The 22,792-nt window shown below is 42.2% G+C and overlaps 2 protein-coding genes across 2 annotated transcripts; one reads left to right on the forward strand and one right to left on the reverse strand.

The window, feature by feature from the left end:
• The first annotated feature begins 11,284 nt into the window (after positions 1–11,284).
• On the forward strand, positions 11,285–15,291 carry LOC139927512 (protein CutA homolog). The gene is made up of 7 exons (XM_071919677.2): positions 11,285–11,346; positions 11,784–11,854; positions 12,061–12,209; positions 13,039–13,098; positions 13,650–13,695; positions 14,611–14,660; positions 15,021–15,291. Exons 2-7 carry the CDS (start codon positions 11,792–11,794, stop codon positions 15,118–15,120), a joined length of 468 nt encoding a protein of 155 aa, XP_071775778.1. The 5' UTR covers positions 11,285–11,346; positions 11,784–11,791; the 3' UTR covers positions 15,121–15,291.
• Positions 15,292–17,741: 2,450 nt separating this feature from the next.
• sst3b (somatostatin receptor 3b) lies at positions 17,742–20,353 on the reverse strand. Its single transcript, XM_071919676.2, has 2 exons — positions 19,568–20,353; positions 17,742–18,476 (listed from the first exon to the last, which is right to left on the reverse strand). The coding sequence occupies exons 1-2, from the start codon at positions 20,351–20,353 to the stop codon at positions 17,742–17,744; spliced, it is 1,521 nt and encodes a 506-aa protein (XP_071775777.2).
• Between the last annotated feature and the right edge of the window lie 2,439 nt (positions 20,354–22,792).

Below are 22,792 nucleotides of genomic sequence, written 5' to 3' on the forward strand. Positions count from 1 at the left end.
CCGTTGTTGCCGCATCTTATGTATTCGCCCCGGCACGCTCGCAATTTCCTCGCTGTTGTGACATTTTCAGCACTGAAGTATTTCATAGGCTTTTACCCAACCTATCGCCCCGTGATCTAAGGCGGCGTGTCGAGGGACATATTCAATGCAACACCGAGTATCTGTCAAGAAATGGAGAGTTCTATCCCAAAACGCTATAGGGCCATTGCGGAAAAAAAATGTATCACTTGAAGCTCTTTATTCAATAGCTCTATAATTTTGAGGATCGACTCTGTAAGTGTTATCATTTTGCCAAACAAGGATTTAAGTTACTTACTATTCTTCAAAAAGTACCATGATTTATGTTAATGTTGTGTTTGCAAGCAATTTGTAAGAGATGCTGTCACTTTTTCATCTCATTTTGGCATGACTTTTCAAATGTTCTATTGTCAATTCAGAAATGCTATTGTGACGTAGCTGACTTGAAATACAATCTGCTTGAAGTGGATTGCATGTAGGCTTTACCAGGAGAATCCTGGGTCCTGAGACACTATATCAGGCGACACATGAAGATCATAAGAAAGCTGGGGGGAAAGCAGAAGCCTAGAGGTTAGAAAATTGGGCCTGAGACCCTTGAGGCTGTCGGTTCAAATCCGGCCAGCAGGTGAAAACACTCAGCAGCTACCGTCAAGATACCCAAGAGCAAGGCACTTAACCCCCAGCTGCTCCGCTGGAGCTGCTCAGCGGCCAGCAGCAGAAGACTGCGGCCGCTCCGGCAGAGTGTGAAACAGAATAAATGAAGTTAAAAGCGTCCTCACCCCACGTTTGCTGTGCTGCAGGAGTAGCGTCATACTGTATGAGTCCTCCATCATGTATCTATTAGGCATCATGTATCATTAGTACTTATTTAAGAAGCAAAAGTTTAGAACTTATATTCAAATTCAAGTCTGAATTTTATAGTGAGACATATATCATTTGTAATTTAGAAACTAGACAAAGATCCCAGTGTGTCGATTCAAAGGTTTACCTGAAGAACAACGTTAATGTACTCTGTGCCATTTGAGTGTTATTGAGGATGAATTTCATTTTGCTTTTTATTGTACAAGGTATAGTGACCTGAGGAATTCTTTGTTTTGCAAGAGAAAAATTCTGATTTATTCTGGTCTTGTGAAGGTTAATATGCTAAAATGGCTTTTCAAAGAAGAAGTTTTTATTTTGGCTAAATTTCCAGAGCGAGCGTGGAAAGGAAGACAAAGTGTTTTTGTACCCTCAAGTATGTGTAAATATTGTAATCATATGGATACAAAGCTTCAATCAATCAAGTACAGACAACTTTTTCTCAGATGTAAACAAAACTTGTGTCTCAAAAACATTCACCAAGAAGAATAAATGCACAGGAATTTCTCTTGGTACCATTGGTGCAGAGACAGATTGGTGGCTAACACAGTAACATACGCAGTACACACTGACACACACAGGGACAGCAGGACTTCACTCTCAGGGCGAGGGGAGAGTATAAGACATGATAGACAGTAGACATATCGCTCTACATACATTCAACATGAAATCACTATGTATCACTATATAGAGCAATGAAAACATGGAATACTTTACCACTGTTACTGACTAAATTAACACAGAAATCAATGTTTAAAAAGCAAATAAGGAAACACCTAAGAACATCATATTTGTAGGATGCTATGCATATGCAGATTTGTAGTGTTTGCCGGTAACTGTTGAGAGAGTCATCAGTGTAAGTTTTACTCATACATATTAATGTTTTTTTTTTGTTTTGTTTTGTTTTTTGTGTTTTTTTTTTGTTTGTGTTTTTTTTGTTGTTGTTTTTTTTAAATATATGTCTTATGTTTATGTTTGCCATTTGTGTTGACTGTAATGTTTAATGTATGTTTTTAAATGTGGACCCCAGGAAGACTAGCTGTGCTTTAGGGCAAAGCTAATGGGGATCCTAACAAATAAACAAACAAACTATGTGCATTCAGGCAGCAGGGCATGCAGCTGCACTGGAGGAATGGCGACACGAGCCATTTGGAAGTGGATGCTTTTAACCAAAACGCCATGCAGTGCCAAGGAGGGCGCCCCCGGTGGGAACTGAACCACTAACTCTGGAAATGTTGCTCAGTGTTGGGGGTAACATGTTACAAAGTAATGCGTTCCTGTAATCGCATTGCTTTTTAAAGTAAGGCATTACTGTTCCCGCTTCAGTAATCACATTACAGCTGCCGATCTACCAGATCGCTCGTTACTTGTGTTACATTCTTTAGCCTCTTTAACCTCTTTATTGGTGTAATAACTATGAAATATTCCTCTCATCTTATCCTGCCTTCAAGTGATGTCGTAAATATCAGAATTACGAGGAGAGCGCACATGAACGAGCCAGCAAAGGGGTAGATACGACTCGGAAAGGGGGATTTTTATGTTGTAGGTTCTATCTTTATTAAAAAACCTTAAAAGAAAGATTTTGTGTTTTGTCCAATGAACGCAAGTAAGCCTAGTGCAATCATTTTAGGGTGTAACGCAATAAGTAAAGCACTTCATTACAAGAAAAGTAATGAGTAATGTGTAATTTATTACTTTTTTCCAGTAACGGGCACTACAAAAAATGAATATTACCATGAGGTCGTATTTACTTTTTCAATCTCTTTGGCTAGAAGCCTCTTTGAAGGCGGGTGTAAAATGTCTTATACTGTATGTCAGCAGTGTTAATGGGCCAACAGACTGTTGCTGCCCTGTCACCATCAGTGTTTACCCATGTCTGTCCTACATGCAGAAAACACACACAAGTGCAAGCCAACACCAGGCTTTGTCAACACACTGTCCATCTCTATAAGTAAACTGCATCTGTGCTGATTGCATTCGCCTGTGTGTGTGTGTGTGTGTGTGTGTGTGTGTGTGCACGTCACAAGTGTGAGAATGTGTAGAAGATTGGTGCATGTCCTTGCGTGTGCGCTGCATTTTAATTTTAAAGTATAGAGATGAATGATGTGGATCAGTGCTATGTGGGATTATTTTAAATGGAATGTGGACACACACACACACACACTCACACACACACACACACACACACACACACACACGTGTACAGAAGAGCCCTATTTGTACATGTCTAATTTAGGCTAATGCAACTCCTCTCTCTTCTTCTCTCTCGCTCTTCTTTCACCCTCTCTCTCTCTTTTTGCTTTCTCTCTCTTGCTCTTTTTTCTCTTTCAACCTCTCACTCCCTCCCTGTCTCCTCTATCTCCCTCCCAACCTCTTTTTCTATCCTCCCCCTGCCCTCCCTCCATCCCTCTCTCTCTCTCTCTCTCTCTCTCTCTCTCCCTCTCTCTCTCTCCTCGTTGCCTCGGGGTGAGCCGGGGTGTCCTGTTCCTCTCTCTCTCTCTCTCGTTGCGAGCTTCCAGTCTGCATGAATGACTCTGCGTTACCTGCTGCAACCTGGCCTACTTCGAAAGTTCCTCCTCTGCTCTGCTCCAGCGCCACCAGCAAAGTCACAGTCAGACAGAAAGGAGGGGTGGGGTGGTGAATTAGCAATGGGAAGGGAGGAAGAGAACAGATAAGAGAAGAGCAAAGGAAGAAAAGTGCACAGTTTTGAAATTTTTTTTTTAAGAGCACTTCATGCTGCATTCACATCGTGGCAGTATGCCGTAGAGGACAAACCGGTTGTTCATTGTTTTCAATAGGAGAACAATGGCGAACTCTGCCAGCACTGATGGAGAGTGCTGCCCGCCGCGCCCGCCGACGCAGCTCGGTGCCAAAAGTTACGTTTTCCCAGATTTTGCCTTCTGCCATGGCGGTGACGACAAACCAATATTGAAATTCTTGCAAAATGGATGTAGCTAAATATGTTTGTGTTGAGTTTGGGAGGAAAAGATGTAATGCCAAATTTACGTTTGGCTTTCCCTGTTTTGCTTCCTTCTCATTTACAGTGGGAATCACATTTAAAGGTGCTATGTATAACATTTTAACATCAATACATCATTGCCACATTAATTTTGAGACATTACTATAATTATAAATTAGACCATCGCCAAGAGGATTGGCAGCCTCTACCAGCCTCTACACCGCATTTTACATTGTGTGCCAAAGCGTGGGATTTCGTGGGAAATCTGCTGGATTGCTTTATGGCACAAAACAAACGCCAGGGAGTTGGAGGAAGTAGCAACATACTCCTTGTGACTGGAAGCAACAGAGTTAATGGGAAATGTGGTCTGTCTTTATAAACACACAAAATACATGCACATATACATATAAACATATAGCACCTTAATTAATTTATGCAAAATATAACCTATTAGACTTAGAAATTAGATGAAACATTGAAATTGAACAGCCACTCAATGCTATTTAATGGATCAGTTTTTATTGTATTAATGTACATCAAGTGGTTGAAACTCTTCATCCATCCATCCATCTTCTAGCCACTTCTCTGGGTCTGGGTCTGGGTCTGGGTCTGGGTCTGGGTCTGGGTGGCAACAGGGCAGCAGAGCAGTCCAGATGTCCTATCCCGAAGCAACTTCCTCCAGCTCCTCCTGAGGGATCTGCAGCCACTCCCAGGCATGCTGGGAGATGTAGTCCTTCCAGCGTGTCCTGGGTCTCTCCCCAGTTGGTCGTGCCCAGAACACCTCCAAAGGGAGGTGCCATCCTTACCAGGAGTCCGAACCACCTCAGCTCTTTCGGTCACTTCCCAGAGCTTATGGCTGGAGGCAGGTCTCGGAGCGAAGACTGACCGATAAATCGAGAGCTTTGCTTTATGGCTCAGCTCCCTCCTCCCCACCATGGTCCAATACAACACCCGCATTACTGCAGCTGATGCTCCTAACCCACGGTCAATCTCATGATCCTTCTTACCCTCCTTCGAACCTCTTATTTATCAAAATCGCCATGGCAAAGGCAGTTTGCTGCTGCGGTTGACTGGCATCCTGCAATGCCGACCCGCATGGCTTTCTTTTAGGCCGCAGTGTGAAAGCAGCATCAATCACCGCATTACACCCAATGCAGTTAGGAATTTCTTTCTTCACACATCCCTCTGTTTTAAAGCTGTTTTAAAATTAACTCTAAATACTCAGCAGGGCTGGGTAGGCCAAGTAGAAGGCAAACTCTAGATTAGTGGCTTTAAACCTTTTTGGCTCCTGACCTGCAAAAATAAAGTAATGCCTAATTGGAATACAGTCTTGCAAGCAAAATAGTTACCATTGACACTGAATGGTGATTTTCATTTTCATGCTATTTTACTTGATTAATTGCTGGAAGAGGCCTAGAGGTTGCGAATATTCATTATTTCACAAGAAAAGGGCATTTTTCATAAATCTTAAAAACTGTGAAAACCTTGGTGCGTCAGAATTTATTTTGCTCATGTTTCCGTCTAGTTGGACCATCCTCACACTCTGTTTCAAACCGAAACATTAGTGAAATAAATTAAACTAGTGTTGTATTGCAAGATCAGTGTGCAGGATCTTGTTTTCATCTCAATAAATTCATATTTTTACCTCAGAAATCATTTCTCGCGAACCGTCTGATGGATCCCGACTCCCAGGCTGAGAACCACTGTACATAAGACGCAGTTATAATACTGAATAATTATACCCACATTTAACAAATGGCAGGGGTGGCTTGACTCCCAAGAAACGCCATCTATCTTCAAGGTCAAGACTTTGGGTCAAAGACAACTGTTCTAATCACCAGACAAAGTGCCTGTCTCCGTCCTTAAGCCAGCGGTACAATGTAAATAAGCAGATAAGTGCAGGAATCAGAAAGACAGCGAGAAAGAGAGGAAGAGACGGGCTAATTGCTGTAGATTTTCAGTCCTCCGGGGTATTGTCTCCCAGACCCTTACTGTTATAGAGGTGAACTCCTCTCTCCTCTCTCCTCTCGTCTCCCGGGTGAACAAGAGAAGTCCCGCGGCGGCCTCCTTTCCTCCTCCTCGCTCCAACTCCTCCCTCTTCAGAAGTCAGTGTTAATGGGGGCAGAGGAGAATAGAGAGAGAGAGAGAGAGAGAGAGAGGCAGAGAAAGAGAGGCGAGTGCTTTGTGCTTTAGCGCGTTCAACGTTTCTTTCTTTCTCTTCCTTTCTTTCTGGCACCTTGCTATCTCTGCTCCCTCTCTCCTTCCCTCTGTTTTTTTTTCCTCCAGCATCCTCACATCCACATTAATGACAGATGAGGCTTTGTCTTCATGCATCTGCCCCTCCTCACCTTGGCCTCTCCCTTTTTCTGTCTCCCTCCTTCCTAATTCCTCATTTCCTGTTCAGGCCTCCTACTAGGACAAACTCTCTTCCTTCCTCTCTCTCTCAGTGTGTGTGTGTGTGTGTGTGTCTCTCTCTCTCTCTCTCTTACCATGGTATTTGGGTTGGCTGGTATTCACATTGTGGCACATACTGAGCTGACACACTTCTCCAAGCACACAAACTTAAATGGGGCCTGCCTCATCCACTGTCCCCTGTTTGTCATATTAATAGAGGGACAATAATGGAGCGTTCACACTGCGAGCAACAAGATCAACCAGTCACCAGAACTCATTCATTTCCTTTAGAACCGAACGACCTGCAGGGAAACTCGGCCGACGTGTTGACGGTCGACGACAGTGAAAAGTTACGGCGTGACCCACTTTTCTGGGCCGACAAGCTCGTTGACCGATATGTTGAGAAAAGTTGGCCATGGCGGAACGTTTCACTGTCATTTCCCGTCAACAGCCAATCAGATTTGGTTTCCTTGTTTCCCTACTGATGTGATTTTGTTTCATCAACAATAAAAGCTTCTCAGTTCTCTACAACTTTTACTTGAAGGACAACAGGAACAAAGAAATGTCTCAGAAATGAGTTGTGTCCATCGTTGGGCTGATAGTAAGCTCTGAAGTAATTTTATTGATTTGTTTCTGTTTATTTTTGATGAATGCTGCCTAATAAATGCTTGCTAACTAGCTGCTGTGACTTGATTTGCTTTATAAGCACAATAAGATAAGATGAATGACCCTGTGGGGGAATCGGTTCATTACAGCAGCAAATGGCAATAGGATACAGCAAAGAAAAAATAAATAAATAAATATATATATATATATATATATAAGAATGTTTAAACTAACACAACCACCAATTTCAACAGTACAACATGTTGAATAGAAATATACAAATGAAATGCATGGAAAAAAGTAAAAAAAAATCAAAAACAAAAATCAAGGGCAGTATTATGAGGGTGTGCAAACAGCAGTAGAACATAGGAGACAATGAAAAAAGAATGAATCATTTGTAGGAAAATATACCAAAAATATGTAATATAAGCTGTATGAAATAGGTGTCCTTTGTTATCTGCACACATGGAAAAAAATTCAAGAAACCAGTTGCCACCATTCATTATCTATTACCAGAGAAATGTCAGCAGATGTCGATCGACGCCTCATTTCCTGCTTTGTTAGCGGAGGAAAACTGCAGCTGAACTTTTGGGTGACATCAGTGATTTCAGTGATTTTAAATCACATATCAGTAGCCAGTTACATACCAGTGTTGCTATACATCCCACTTACCACTGCAACACCATTGATGCTGCAGATAACTCGTCTAACTCCAGCTGGCCATCAGACAGTAACATAATGTAGTAGGAACACTTGTTTCAGTATCAAGGCAGTACTCCCTCTTAGCTCTCACACCCCCCCACAGCATTAGATTGACTCCTCCCTGGTCCAGCCCTCCAATTAGCTTGTCAGGGTATTCAAGGCAGCTGTGGCATCATGGCTGCTTTTCCTTTTCTCTGCCTGTTGGTTGCCATATCGGCCCCTCTTTGTGACTCTGAGGTAGGTGATGCAGTCATGAGGTTGTTTAAGGTTCTTTTATGTACCCAATGACTGAGTTTTATTTTGTTTGTAATAGTCTCCTGTCTACCCAGTCGTACCGGTGTCTGCTGGCTGAGATTTGTGACTTAAGGTGTGTTTTCCGACTGTTTGTGCACCAAGCACATGTGAAGTGGTACTGCAACTGATCAATCTTATCTGCTGTAGTTCCTGTCTGCCCTTGGGTGCCGTGGATGCTTACCACCCCGAGTCTGCTTAGCAAATGCACTTTCTGTCAAGGTACTGGTCACTGTAGTTAGGGGTAAGTACGATAAATACCTGAGGTTATTGTTATTATAGTGTTATAGACCTGTTACTAATGTGTCTTGTATTGTAGATCTCTATCAGCTGCTGTTTTGCCTCTGTAGATAGTTTTGTATTTACTGTGTATGTGTGTTGACTTGCTTGTTTTATCTTGTTGCCAGTTGTGTCTGGTACTTTTAGTGTGAGCCAACTGGTTTGTTTACTAATGACCTTTTTATATTTTGCTCGAGTGATTTAATATTTCTGTTATCTCCCTAGTGGAGCAGAGTGCTGGCTGGTTGGGGAGGCTAGACACCCTGGTGCGGTTCCCTTCACAAGCTTGTAATGGTAAAAGAGCACTGGGACACTGTTTTTCACCTGTTTGCTGTGATTGCCGCTTTGCAGTGAATACACGTGTGGTAGGTAAGTGGTTGCACCCCTGGACACGCCCTCAGTTAGTCTGCCTCTCCATTGCTGGCCTCAGTCCACTCTCCCCTTAGTTTCCTTAGTTTCCCCTTTTGTAAGTACTGGAAGTGTTTTAGTAAAAGAATTGCATTTGTTAAATATTGATTAAATTATTGTAATAAACACTGTTACTTCCTTTCACATAGGTTTGATTCATTTTTCGTTCTTGTTTAACCCATCCTCTCCACAGACCCTTCCAGTCATTAATTATTCAATAAATTTGCATTTCTTTTGGAATCACGTCTCTGTCTTCCTTCGGTTATCGAACTTGTGTAGCCTGTGTATGACTGAGGTATTAGTCCAGGTCCCACAATATACTTCCTGGGGTGAAATTCCCTAGGTGGCGTTGTCGGGTTAGTTGTATTCTGTTTGCTTATACCGCCACAATAACAACATGGCTGCAAGCGGCCTGAGTGCAGTCAGTGTGATTCAGGTAAGTGGAAGTGCTCTAGCTCTTTGGCACTTGGCTGAATTCATTACAACTGGTGACCAACATCTAAACACATCTGTTGTATTTTTGTTTGCGTGTCACGAGGGAAGACATGTCAACTGCTGTCAATGGATTGTAAAATGTGGAGAATAACTTTGTAATGCTGACAGCCATGGAGAGAGACTGGTAGCAAGTCAGCTGCATCCAGATGTGTTGTGTGTGTCTGTCCTCATGCTGTAGAATAATGTTCTTGCCACTCATACAGTGGTTGACGTCTTAGCTGAGGATTAGAAATGTCCTTTGGTCGTGGTCTGACTTTAACCTCTCCTCCTCTCTCTCTTTCCTTCCCTCGCTCTCTCTCGAAGTTAAAGGGCCAGTGGACCCCGATTAGAATGCAGAGGAGGAAGGCTCTGCTGCAAATTGAAAACATATTGATTCCCCTCATGCTCAGAGGGAGGGAGGAAGAAAGGGAGGGGGGGGGGGGGGGGAGAGAAAGGATGGAAACTGATGGAATAGAGAGAGTAAGGCAGTTGCCCAGTGCCAGTAGCAACTTGTGTGTATGTCTGGTCTCTCATATCCACACACATGCATTTTTTTCTTTTCTTCATACTAACATCCCAGGGGTTGAGGGCTCTGTGGTCACCATGGTAACGGGGTCAGGGCAGTGGCTGTACGTGTGTGTACATGTGCGCGCATACTGTCATGTCCAGCTGTGGTAGGGAGAGGCCACGGGACGCCAATGAGACAGGACAGCGCAAAACACGTACAGATGTGCTGACTGCACAGTTTCCATGGGAACAAGCCCCTCCTCTCCATCCCCATCCCTCCCTCCCTCCATCGCTCCTCATTGCTCTTGCAAAAGCTTGACAAGCTCGGCTCATACGTCTCGCTGCGTCTTAATGTGTGTCCATGCATTCCTGGTAGAGCTCTCACATCAGCCACAGCTCAATCTATCTTGTTCTGAGTGCATGTGTCACTTCCTCAGAGTGTGTGTGTGGATATTAGTATGTGTGGGATGCCTGTCTCATTCTTTAATCAAAGATGAGAGAGTGAGGGGGGGTGGTGGATGTTATCAAACAGAGTGGCTCTCTCTCTCTCTTCGTACACACAAATGCACAGTAACATGCACACACACACACACAATAAATCAGTTCCTGTCAACAGTGTACCAGCAATGTACGTGATTGTCTGTGAACACACACATGCTTAAATGCTTGCCCTGTGTGTGTATGTGTGTGTGTGTGTGTGTGACTGTTACAACTACTAGAGTTGATTATAAAGCATATCCTCATCTTGTCCCCTATTCACAAGCTGCCATCCTATGGTTGTCCGATGCCACTGCAAGTTCCACAAATTACTATATACATAGTGTCTGTGTGTGTGTCATACATGTGTCAAAATAGTATTTGCAAATCATTCTTAGTATTTGTTTCAGCCTGCTTTGAGTCCCATATCATCATTCAAAATCTGAGTTTATGCAGTAAATGACAAAAGGCTAAAAAAAAGATTTTCAACCATTTTGCCCACATCTGTTAAAACAGATTAAAATGTAAAACCAAGAGTAAATTATGAAAAAGGTAAATGATAATTTCTAAAGGTCGGAGCCTGATGATCCCCTTATCAATCATGACCGTGTTCAGCCATTACTGATCGAAATTCACTGTTGCATGGCATGTTGCTGCCCTCTGGTGGACAGGAAGAGAAAATAAAACTCATGTAAAGCGACAGAATCAAATCAACTGGACTGTTTTTTTTATTTATTTCTAAAATCACTGAATCACTTAACTTTATCAGCACATTTAATCTTCAAACACAAAAGTCATAAGCATAAAGCAAAATAACGGCAAAACAGGATCCCATCGAAACGTCAACTAAAGCCAAAGATAGTCTATGTTTGACAAGATGCATCACTCAATAGCGAGAAAAAAATGGATCAGTTCCTAAAACTTTGCAACAGACCAGCGTTGGGGTGGGAAATCTTGATTCTGTCTACAATTATTAAGTTAAAATTATTAAGAGTATTAATGAATAGTCAGCCAGCCGGACAGCTGGCTACTGCAGTCAGGAGCTAATTTAAAACCTTCATGAATATTCAGTAGTGACATGAGCCTAATGTGCTTTCTCCCTAATTCAAGACCTTAATACACTGTTTGGCTAAATCAAATAAAGCCTTGTCAAGAAAAAATATTGGACCGAATGTGATACTCCTAGAAAAAAAGAGCAGGTCTGGTCTGGCTTTGAAGTGCAGACGGATGCAGACAGTGTGAAGCCTCTTGCTTCGCCTGGGAGCTTTCTTTGAGCGCTCTCTGCTTATTTACGACAGTTCCACAAACATACATCTGCCCCGCTTTACGGCAGGGAGTTTGATTCACTAGCAGAGCCAAACAGCTGCCAAAAGGTACATAAAAAATACCCCGAAAAGCTTTTGCTTTATTCAGTTTGTATAAAAACTACTTTTTGTCTCATTGCGTCTCGCAGTATTGCCTTTTGATAGAGTCGCCAGTGTTTTTGCTAGTGACTAACCACAGCTAACGTTAGCCTTTACAGTAGCTAGCTCTCACACATAACGTTACTATACTATTAATAGTGAAACACACCTCGTCTGCTGGACAGTTTACTAGACACTCTGACTGCTTGAATGGCTGTTTTGTAGCTAGTTTGTGTCACATTTGCATACGACATAGCTATACGATTTCTGAAGTGTGTTGGCTGTCTTTTGGAGAAATTTAAAGTCAAAATTACTCCAGTTTAGAGTTTATATTATCAGCTTTGTCATATTATTGTAACATGGATCGTGTCGATGTGTTGGCTGGCTAACGTTGTTTGTTCCCCCAGCTCAGGTGATGCGCATTGGACTGCCCAGTGCAGAGACTTTGCAAGGCGGATCGCTGAGAGCTTTGATTGTGGTGAGTGTGTGTGTTTGCCTTGCATCTGATACACGTGATGCTCCCTGCAGCAGGCAGATCTGACACCACACTGATTTCATTTGGGATGGTTTGCTGATGTTGGTTTAACTATGCAGTGCTCCCGTGTGTTTTGGCACATCGTTGCCCTGTTTTTGGCTGGGACTAACCCTCTTGTGTTTCCACTCTGCTGCCTTTAATCCCCCCAGACGGTGCTTGTGAGTGTGTTGATGTTCCAGCTGCTGAGGACTGTTGGACTGAGGGCTTTTTCCATGGCATCTGAGACGTACACATCGGGCACACACTCTGCAGCCTTCGTCACCTGTCCCAATGACACGGTGGCTAAGGATTTGGCCAGGTGACACCATCAGTAACATCCCAGCCCTGTTTTAGAGGGTTCCGATGCACCGGGGTTGGGCTTACAACCAAATCACTTCTTGGAGTTGGAATCCAATTCCAACTCCAAGAAGTGAATGTCACCCAGCTGTAAGGAAACAGAACTGGAATTGAATTGGAATGACAGGAAACAGAGCTGAATTGAATTCAAATCAAATACCACTTTTAAGAGAGTTAACTCTTAACTCGCTAAACATTATAAATCAAACAGTTAAACAAATCAAATACACTCAATCATAATGTAGCCTATGTATTACAATTACATACATCTTATGATATTCAATATTGATTATATATAACACTACGTGTAATCTGAGATATGTGGTAAAAAAAACAAACAAACAAACATGGAATTTCATAGATTTTCATTGAAATTCCTGAAATTTCGATGGAATTTCCTGTTTCCTGTAGGGTTTTCTTCAAGGTCCATTTGAATTCCATTTCCAAATTTCCATTCCTTTTCTTAAACACTTTTCATTTTAGTGTTAGCTATTTTTTATCTTCATAATTTTATAGTTTTATATTTAATTATATTGCCTTATATCTTTCTTGCAGTATTTGCATTACCTTATTACTTTTCCTGTACTTTGTTCTGCCAGTTGCTTCTGTGACACCCAAATTCTCCCTAGGGGATCAATAAAGTGCAATCTTCTCTTATCTTATTTCCAGTTCCTCAGTTGAATTGGAATTGATGAGTTCATTCATGAATTGACCCCCAACCCAACACACATATACCTTCTTCATGTTTTCACTCACTTGTGTCTGATGAAGGGTGTTCTTCTATCACACAGGGGCATTGTGGAGAAGAAGCTGGCTGCCTGCGTCAACATTGTCCCCGCCATCACATCTGTGTAGGTTTGGAGCGTTGGTCAGACGCAGTGGCTTTTCACTCTCAGTCAAGCCAAGTTTACAGAGTGTTTTAACACACACAGGACTATCACAGTGCTTTAGAGTAAACAAAGGACACAAATACAGATTAAAAACAGGGATAGTAGAACAAGAGGTAGAACAAGTACATCACAACCTCCAAGAAACAGTGCCAGAGCTTGTGTGTGAGTGTGCATGTGTGCATATGTGAGTGCTTGTGCACGCCCGCATGCATTAGTGTATGTGGATATGATAAAGAGTTGGGTTGAAATTGGTTTGTTTCAGAAATCAGAGAGTTAAGTTTCAGAGAGAGCGGACATTAAACCATTACTGCACTGGCAATCGCTAGCTTTGTGTTAATGATGTACAAAACAGATGAGGATGAATTATGTGGGCTCTGTAGTAGCTACTGCGTACTAATCTGTAGGATCACTGCTAATCTATAGTGATTCAAACAGGCTTATTAGGAATGTGTGTCTTTTATCAGTAGATGACAAACTGTTGTCTTCCTCTCCTTCCTTCCTGTTCCTCTCAGATATGAATGGCAGGGGAAGATTGAGGAGGACAGTGAGGTTCTGCTGGTGAGTGTTCTTATCATTAATTATCATTATCATTAACTCTTTTCATCTTAGGCTGCATTATATCATATGATAGTAAATACAGCTGAATCTTGTTTCTATAACATAACGCTTTTTAATACTATTACAACTATTATTACTACAACTGCAGTACTACTACCACAACTACTACTATTACCACCACTACTGCTGTTACAACTACCACTACTACCAATATTAGTACAAAATTATTTCTACAACTACAATTGTTACTAACACTTATGCTGCTACAATTGTTACAGCAACTACTACTACTACTACTGCTACTACTACAACTACAAAAACTTGCAAAAAAAATCCACTGCTATTAATGTTTACTACAACCACTATTACAACTACTACTACTACCACTGCTAAAGCTTATTTCTACAACTGTCAATAACTATATTTGTAAAGTGTTTTTTTTAACAAAGTCACAAAATGAACATATTAGCAAGAGAAGCAAAGCAAACATTCAGCATTCAGAAATAGCTTTGCAACAGTAATGTTATCGTAACTGCTTTAAATTGTAGTTTGGGACACATAATTATTTGCCGGGCCCCTTTCTGGCAAGTTTTAACAAGCCTGGCTTCTAGGGCAAAACTGAATTTACTCAATGTAAATGTTTTAAAGAGCAAATCAGCACTGAATCACTATTTTTTTGGGCTGTAAACATGGTTGTATGGCTTAATAGATTTAATTGTGTATTTTTGCTCACTCCCCACTCTTTTCGCATCTTTCAAAATTGTGTACAATGTGGAGTTTTTTTCTTTTTTTTCTTTACACACTCTTTAAAGACCCCTGCTGTTACTCCTGTAATCTCATCAAGTATCTGATGAAGTCTGCGCAGTCGTACCAAAATGCATCTGTCAGGCTGACCAGTGTTTTTCTCCTGTTCAGATGATAAAGACCAGAAGTTCCAAGGTGCCCGCTCTTGCTGAATACGTGCGGTAAGTTATTTATTTATTTATTTTTTACAAAATAGGGAAAACACTTTGCTCAACTAGAGAGGCACACTGTATTAATTAGTGTTGTTTATATGTATTGTGTGTGTGTGTGTGTGTGTGTGTGTGTGTGTGGATTCACCTCCTCGCTCTCTCCACTCAGTTAATGTGTTCAGATGACTCATGCGTGTGTGTCCACATGAGTATTTGAATGTGTGTGTGTGTGTGTAATGAGAGAAAGAGAGTGGGAGGGAGAAAGAGAGAGTGCATGATGATGATAGAAAAGCATGGCTGGTGTGTGTGTGTGTGTTGATGTGTGTGTGTCTGTGCACTCAGATGACTCACAGCTGTTTGTTTCCACTCCAGCTCTAACCATCCTTATGAAGTGGCTGAGGTCATCAGCCTGCCCATCGACCAGGGCAACCCACCCTACCTCAAGTGGATCGGAGAAATCGTTCCCGAATGAGGAGGAAGAGGTGAATGGATGGATGGATGGATGGATGAGTGGATGTATGAATGAATGTGCAAAACGTGAAATTTCGCGTACATTTTCCCTTTTTTCAAACACACATTCATTGCTTCAAAAGCTCAAAAAAGCTCAATGTTGGACTAGTCTGTTGGGTATCATCCTCGGCCTGTAATGTTATTTTTTTCTCATGAGGCCTAGGCTCCAAAGTGCCCTTCTTGTGCTTGTTTGAGCGAATCATTTGCTGTTACAAAATTACTAAAACACTGACATTTTCAACAACATTTTTCTTTTTCTGTTTTGCACTGTTTTGGCATGAACCGTCTCTGTTTGAGGCTGATCAGTGATGGATTTTTCCTTCTAGTATTTAACCTCTAGGGGGCAGCATCCGTCAGTCAGAACCAGAATAAACCAAGTCTGCAAGGTTGGCGAATAAAATGTGCCACAGCTTTCTTTGAGTCGTTAGGACATGCCATTAAAGTGTGTGGGTTGAACAGACTTTTATTGGATATTTGATTTCTTGAGTGAAAGACTGAAGAATTTTGAATAAAAGTGGAGGATGTGTAAAACATTGTTCATTGCCGATAAGTCTTTCTTTCTGAACATTGCTTGCTGTCTCTCCATCATCAGGAAGGGGAGACAGTAGTCCAGTGATTGCATTCACCACCAAGTCTTGCTGAGGAATAAAATACTTGCATACTAGTATCATCTGTAAACATTTATTTAGCCAATTTTCCCCAAATTCCACTTGAATTTAAGGCTTTAGAAATTCACTAAAGCATTCACAGCACAGACAGTAGCCTACAATACAGCACCTTAATGCGTACAGATTACAAGCAAACGTTTCCAATTATGTGACTTCCCCACAAAGCTACAAATTGCATGAACCTGGACACTTGTCTGATCACAAAAAGGACAAAATCAGAGAACAAATCAGTAACATGGCAAGTTTGCCCCATTGTAATATAAACTGCAGATCTGAGATTTGTCTTGAATCTATGGGCCTTAACAAAGACAAATTCCATGAAATCTAGGGTTCACGATGCACTACATACCCCTACTATCACAGCTGTCATAACCGAGCCTGTTTCTTCACATCTAGTGCTGTAAGAAAGCATATTTGCTCAGCATAACTCTTCCCTGGATAAATAAGGTAGAAGAAAGTATTAATCCTCTTCCTTTTTGCTTTTGAGATCTGTTGTTTTTTTCCTGCTACAGATATACAATATTTTCTATCTTGTTCACTTCAAACAAATCAGTGCCCCATGTAAAATATGTACTGTATCTTTACACTGTACCAAAAATAAGAAACTCCTCTGTAATGATGAGCCACTTCATCTACACCCCCCCCCCCCCCCCCCCCCCTTCAAGACTGAAGTGGAATTAATAAGTAAAATATACACATGATAGTAGATTTCACCTGATCAGTCTTTTTCATGGAGTGAGCAGGTGTTCCCAGTGTTTTCTACACTGCGAGTACAATTTTGACGCTATTCCTCATTCAATATCAAATTTCAGACCAAATTAAAAATGTATCTCCAGAATGTGTAAATTGTTATATGTCTGCCATCATGCACCCGTGTTATTGTACCTCAAATGGCACAATAGTGAGTTTATTGCGGTCTCTAAAGCGTGTGATGCCTACCTTTTTAATGGCATCCACTTCTCATTTCCTATGAATATGGATGACTGTGGCAGTGGCGAAGGCTGAGTTTACTGAGACTATTTCTAATTCAGTATGACTCACCAAACGTTCCACCCTCAACCACCATGAAAGCAATAGAAATGTAAAACTCGCTGCTTCTCCACACCTACACCTTGGCAGAAGGTCACAGACGCCCCTGTTGTAACATGGGTTGTTATTCTCATATCTCAAGTTGTGAGCTATAGTGCAGGTTGATGTCTGTTGACCTTCAAGGGAGAAAAGAATGCGCTTATTAGCTTTGAAGAAATGCAATGTCTGAATGGCATCCATGTTCAGCTCTGCTGGAATTCCACATGTATGGATGCTGTTACACAAAAGCCAGTGCGCTGTATTACAAACCGTGAGATGTGTTTGTGAAAATAGTTCACTTTTGTTGGCTGTGTTCAATGGTCACTGCAATATAAGAAAAAAACAACATGTCTGACATTTCATTTCCCAACAGGTCACCGGTCCTATTATTTCCCCTTGTCCCTAGTGACATGTTTCATATTGTTCATGAGAATACTGAATTATACATTAAGCTTATCATTTCAAAATGAGGTATCCCCCTTTTGAAAAAAAGTGACACTCTTCTACCACATGATTGATGAAAATCAAAAATAAATAAATAAATAACTATAACTTATTTAACTTGACAACACTTTCACAGACTGGATCCTTGGAGCAGTACTCAGTATCGGCAGATACTCACTATTTAATAACCCGGATTGGTATTGGAGACAAATATTAGATCGGGACATTCGTACTTGAAAGATTTGCATATTGTAAGTGATAGTAACTCCACAGTTCCAACACTATGCCTGTGATCTGCAGAGTGGCAGTTGGTCCTAATAGTGACAGCTGATGGTTAAAATGTCTGTGAGAAATACCTTCTATGGCATGTACCATAAGTCCACTGAAAACATGTCAACGCCAGTTACAGATAGCTGATTTCAAGTACTGAGTTCTTGTCCACTGATGCCTCAGGTAGTGACCTGTTGCTCGCACTCTTTACTTTATTGGCCAAAGTGGACAGTGCCTCAGGCACAAAGCCTGGGCCTTTCCCAGTCAGTTCCCCATGTCTGGCACTCTGACCTGGGTGCGCTGGCTCAGGCTTATCCCCCTGAGAGAACAGCGTCCTGGTGCCCTCCGTCACTCCTTTGTTGTTCCCATTCTGCGAAATCCTGCAGATTTCTGTCATCCGTGTGGCATCATCTATTCCCTCCATCTCCTCCTCCTCCTCCTCTTCTTTCTCACCATGGCCTCCCTTATGTATATTAGTGACTCCCACACTTTTTTTTGGCTGAAGCACAATTCCACCCCACTCTTCTGTGGGGCGCTGCAACTCGGTGCCGGCCCTGTCGTTGTTCTCCACCCTGCGCGAAGAGCGACACAGGGCCTTCCGGAAGCCTCTCTTGAAGTTGTCGGACAGGAACCCATACAGTATGGGGTTGGCACAACTGTTTGCATACGACAGCACTACCACAAAAAAGTAGAGCCCCCTGAAGTCCCCGGGCAGGACCACCAGGAGGTTGACAATGTTAAGGGCATAGAACGGTAGCCAGCACAGGACAAACACCGCCACCACCACAACCACCATCCTGGTGATCTTACGCTCAGACTTCCTGCGCCGAGTAGATGTGGCCTGCGCCCGCTTCCCCACACTGCGCACCTTTGAAGGAAAAGGCAAAACAACAAACTTCAACCTTTCACGTTTCAACAAACACTTTTAAATATTAAAGGGATTATGGATAGTTGTAGAGCCATACTATGGGGACTTAAAACCACAGATTTCTGTCACACATGATCATACATTTGTCAACAGTATCAATACAAATAACATGCATTCTTTTTGGTGGACCCTTAAGCATAAAGCCTACCATAAGGAATGATGCTCAGTAAGTAACTCACAGTGCAATACCCACAAAGGATCCCTGGTCTTGCTTTACAGTACATGCCTGTAAACTTTCTGACTCTATGTTCAATACACATTGAGTACTGAACTGCAGTACTGTCTACACTGCATGTGTGGAAATAATAGTGGTGAGCGTGAAACCTATGATTAGAAAAGTGAATGTACATTCTCCAATTGGTCCAATTAATTTCTAGTGAATTAATTTACAGTAAGATAAAACTACTCCTCATTTTGCTGGGGACCCCTGGGACTTCTTCAAGGACCCCAGGGAGTCCTCAGAACCCACTTTGGAACCGTTGCCATAAACCAATGAAAGTATTTTTCTGTGGACTGAAAGTAATGGAATGGGTCTCACGCCTTCAGTGTGTCATAGAATATTAGTATCATAGTATCGGCATCAGAGAACGCTCCAATTATAAAGGGCCCTTTAGGGCACAAGGCTGCCAGCCTTGGTGGATCCGTCTTAAAGCAGAAACTCACAATTTGATCTTGCAGTTGGTAATGAAAGGGGCTATTTTACTCTATTCAAGTTGTTTGTACCACAACTTGACTTGCACACATTTCTTAGCCAATAAGACTAAAACTCTGCATTCTTAGCTCAAAAAGGGCCACTTGCCTATTTGCTGCATCTCTACAGACTATGTAACCCTAACCCTGAATATCTATAGACTACTTTTCACCATATTTTATCACCTGAAACTTTGTACACTTATTGACACATTACAGTCACTTGATAGTAAGTTGCGTATCAGCATTGGACTATTCAAACTAAGTGCGATTGTTCAATTAACTGAGGCACAAAAAAAATGCAATGCAATCTCCTTGAATCTGGAGCATCTGTTACATACCTTGATGACAATAAGCAGATAGCACAGGCAGATGACCAGCAGGGGGCAGAAGAATCCCACGGTGCACGTGTAGACGATGAAGGACGTCTTCCACACTTCGGCTGGCTCCGGCCACACGATGCTACAGTTCCCATCATCCTTCAGCACGTCAGCGAACACCACCACCGGCAGCACCACCACAAAGGAGACGGCCCAGACCGTGGCGTTGACGGCCTTGGCCACGCGGGGGCGCCGCCACCAGGAGGAGCGGATGGGATGCACCACAGCCAGGTAGCGGTCAACGGACATCACCATCAGGCAGAAGATGCTAGTAAACTGGTTGATGGCGTCCACCGTCATCACCACGCGGCACATGAGCGAGCCGAAGGGCCAGGAGAGCAGGGCGTTCTGTGCCGCCAGGAAGGGCAGGCCCAGCATGAAGAGCTCGTCGGCGATGGCCAGATTGAGGATGTACATGTTGGTGACCGACTCGTTCCTGGTGTAGTGGACGATGACGTGGATGACCAGGGTGTTGCCCACCAGGCCGATGACGCACACTGTCACATAGATAAGAGGGATGAGGATTCCAGCCAAACCGGGGAGGGATTCAGTTCCAGGCTCGGTCCAGTTCTGACAGGTGCTGTTGAGGAGGAAGGAGCCGTTGGTCGGGGTAAAGCTGAGAAGCGGTGCAGAGTGTGTGGGGAGGAGCAGGAAGGGGGAAAGGGGTGGAACAGGGTTGGTGCTCCAGGTAGCTGTAGGGGCCTCCTGGGGTATCAAAGAGGCTTGGGGTGCTTGGATGAACTCCATGGGGGCTTTAAGGAATATGAAGAGATAGAAGTCGGTAAGATCACATCAGTGACACGTCATCAGCCCTGCAAGGGAGAAAGGACAAGAAATGAAGAGGGAGAACCAACGATGGATCTTGACAAGTGTTAGGACACATGTTAAAACAATATTTAGGCTTAGGAGAATTGACTGATATATTTTTGAATAGAACTGACAGCTAGAATATAATTAGAAGAGTAAGAGCGGTCAAAGTGGCTGATGATGATGATGGTGATGGATGTAATAATGTGTGAACGATCTGGGAAACAGTCAAAGTTTGAAAAGTCTGGTCCAATCTGAGACCAGCAAAGCGTGTGGCTTTAAACTATTTATTAACTTAACAACTCTCCTTCCGTCACAACAACAACAAGAGTCTGTAGGAACAAAAACATAACGTATTTAGTTCTATTAGCACAAGACTTGTTTACGAAGCTATCCAGGCTTCTTAATAACCACAGTGTCGTACACAGGCACACTCTCTCATCCCTGGCAGTAATGGCTAATAATTGGCGTTCTGTTAGGAACGCAAGAGGCATTTCCTCCACAGCCTTGACTATCATTAATAAGGATGCGAGGATGATGGAGAGAAAAATGGAGGTGGAGGGTAGGAGAGAGGGAACAAGGAAAGAAAGACAGAAAGAAAGATTTACAGTGCTACAGTGCTAAAGGGCATTGACAGAAATAGTAAGAAATAAAGAGTCATATATCCACTAGATACATAGACAGAGCAAAGGGCAACAGCAAGTAAGATGCAGTAAGACACGATTACTCTCACTGTTTTCCATGAATCAATCTGTGTGTCTGGAGAGGCGTTTGGTTTCCCTCAGTTTTATCCTGAGCTAAAGGACGGCCAAGAAACATCACCGCCTCAGTTCCAGAGTCATCTTCTCTGTTCAAACAACACATGTTGACATACTGGTGCACATCAATCCTTCTCCTGTAGGCAAATAGTCAATATAATGTGTATTTTCTTTCTAGGCTCTACCAAATATAAAAAGCTGGAGGTCAGGGCTCCAATTTCCAAATGTAAAAGCCAGTAGATGGTATGGGTTGTCTAGCTGTGAAATATCCTTTGCCAGTTGCTAGTACTGCAAATGTGCACACACGCACGCACGCACACACACACATGCACATGCACGCACGCACGCACGCACACACACGCACGCACGCGCACAGCCACAAACAGGCACACACAATCCAGTGAATAGAAAAGTAAAATATTATACGATTTTCTAATACAAAATGTATAATTGAATCTGTTGCTGATATCAAAAATAATCTAGTTGGAGTTTGAAAAGTGATTATATGGGATGTAGCAGGTTGTGGGATTGGTGAGTGAGATTAATTGTCATGGACAACATATTGTGTTCAACAATATGGAGTGGCACAACATTCAGGTAAAAACAGTGTACAATAATGTGAAGCTGTAAAGTCTCCAACACCATGAAAACCAAACTTAAGGTAACAATTTTATATTAACTGTTGTCCTTCTCCAAGTTTCTGATTTACTAAGTCTACCATTTATCACAGTATGGGACCTGGGTGGACTGGAAATAATCACTCAATCTGGAATGCAATACAATCATGTTCAAATTTTTTTTTTGTCTCAGAACTAAAATAAAAAAGTACTATCTTCTTAAAAGTGAAAAGAAATTTGTAGAAAATTCTTTATTGCAAAAGGATACACAACCACGTGTCATTTGGGGCAAAATTGTGTCAGTGGAAAATATTTGTTCAACATGCTATATCATGCATTATGTATGATTTCTTATTTGCTCACAGTTGTGAGTTTTGAACAGTATTTCCCATTAAAGTGGCATTTGAATCCAGCGCCTGAACTCTCAGAAAAAAATATTTAACACACTCCGATTAGTTTATTTGTATATCCCTTAATTACAGTTACAGTCCTAAAGGGCTTCACAACACCCACATTTTGAAACAATAAATGAAAAAGATAAATGAAAACAACAGCCCCCAGCCTTAGACCCTCTGTGAGAACAAGGAAAAACTCCCACAAACAGCTCATTAGGAACAAATAATGGAAGAAACCTTGGGAGGGAACATACTGTACATAGGGAACAAAGGGAACGTAAACAAATTATACAGAATAAATAAAAGAAAATATAGAAAATAATAGAAAATACACAGCGAGCAGCTTCAGTGGATCAATAATGTAGGATCTGAAATTGTGATGCAAGCCTTAAGGAACGGGCTTATCACCAAAAGGTCACCGATCTGAATCCCCGGGCCGGCTGGGATCATCTAGGCGGGGGAAGTGAATGAGTAACACCTCCCTCTACAGCTGCCATCGAAGGACTGCAGTCTGGTCTGTGCAGTATGAGACCCAGTGGACATGCAGGCACCCAGGCTGCCTCTAACCTTTTCCCTGAGGACAGTCCAGAAAGCTCCATCAGATGGCGC

This window comes from Centroberyx gerrardi, chromosome 3 (assembly GCF_048128805.1).
Source record: "Centroberyx gerrardi isolate f3 chromosome 3, fCenGer3.hap1.cur.20231027, whole genome shotgun sequence".
NCBI classification, from domain to species: Eukaryota; Metazoa; Chordata; class Actinopteri; order Beryciformes; family Berycidae; genus Centroberyx; species Centroberyx gerrardi.

Coding starts and splice junctions, on each gene's coding strand:
- sst3b (XM_071919676.2), bottom strand. CDS start 20,353: ATGGAGTTCATCCAAGCACCCCAAGCCTCTTTGATACCCCAGGAGGCC. Junction 18,477..19,567: donor ATCTGCTTATTGTCATCAAG/GTATGTAACAGA, acceptor TTTCCTTCAAAG/GTGCGCAGTGTGGGGAAGCG.
- LOC139927512 (XM_071919677.2), top strand. CDS start 11,792: ATGCGCATTGGACTGCCCAGTGCAGAGACTTTGCAAGGCGGATCGCTG. Junction 13,696..14,610: donor AGGACAGTGAGGTTCTGCTG/GTGAGTGTTCTT, acceptor TCTCCTGTTCAG/ATGATAAAGACCAGAAGTTC. Junction 14,661..15,020: donor GCTCTTGCTGAATACGTGCG/GTAAGTTATTTA, acceptor TTTCCACTCCAG/CTCTAACCATCCTTATGAAG.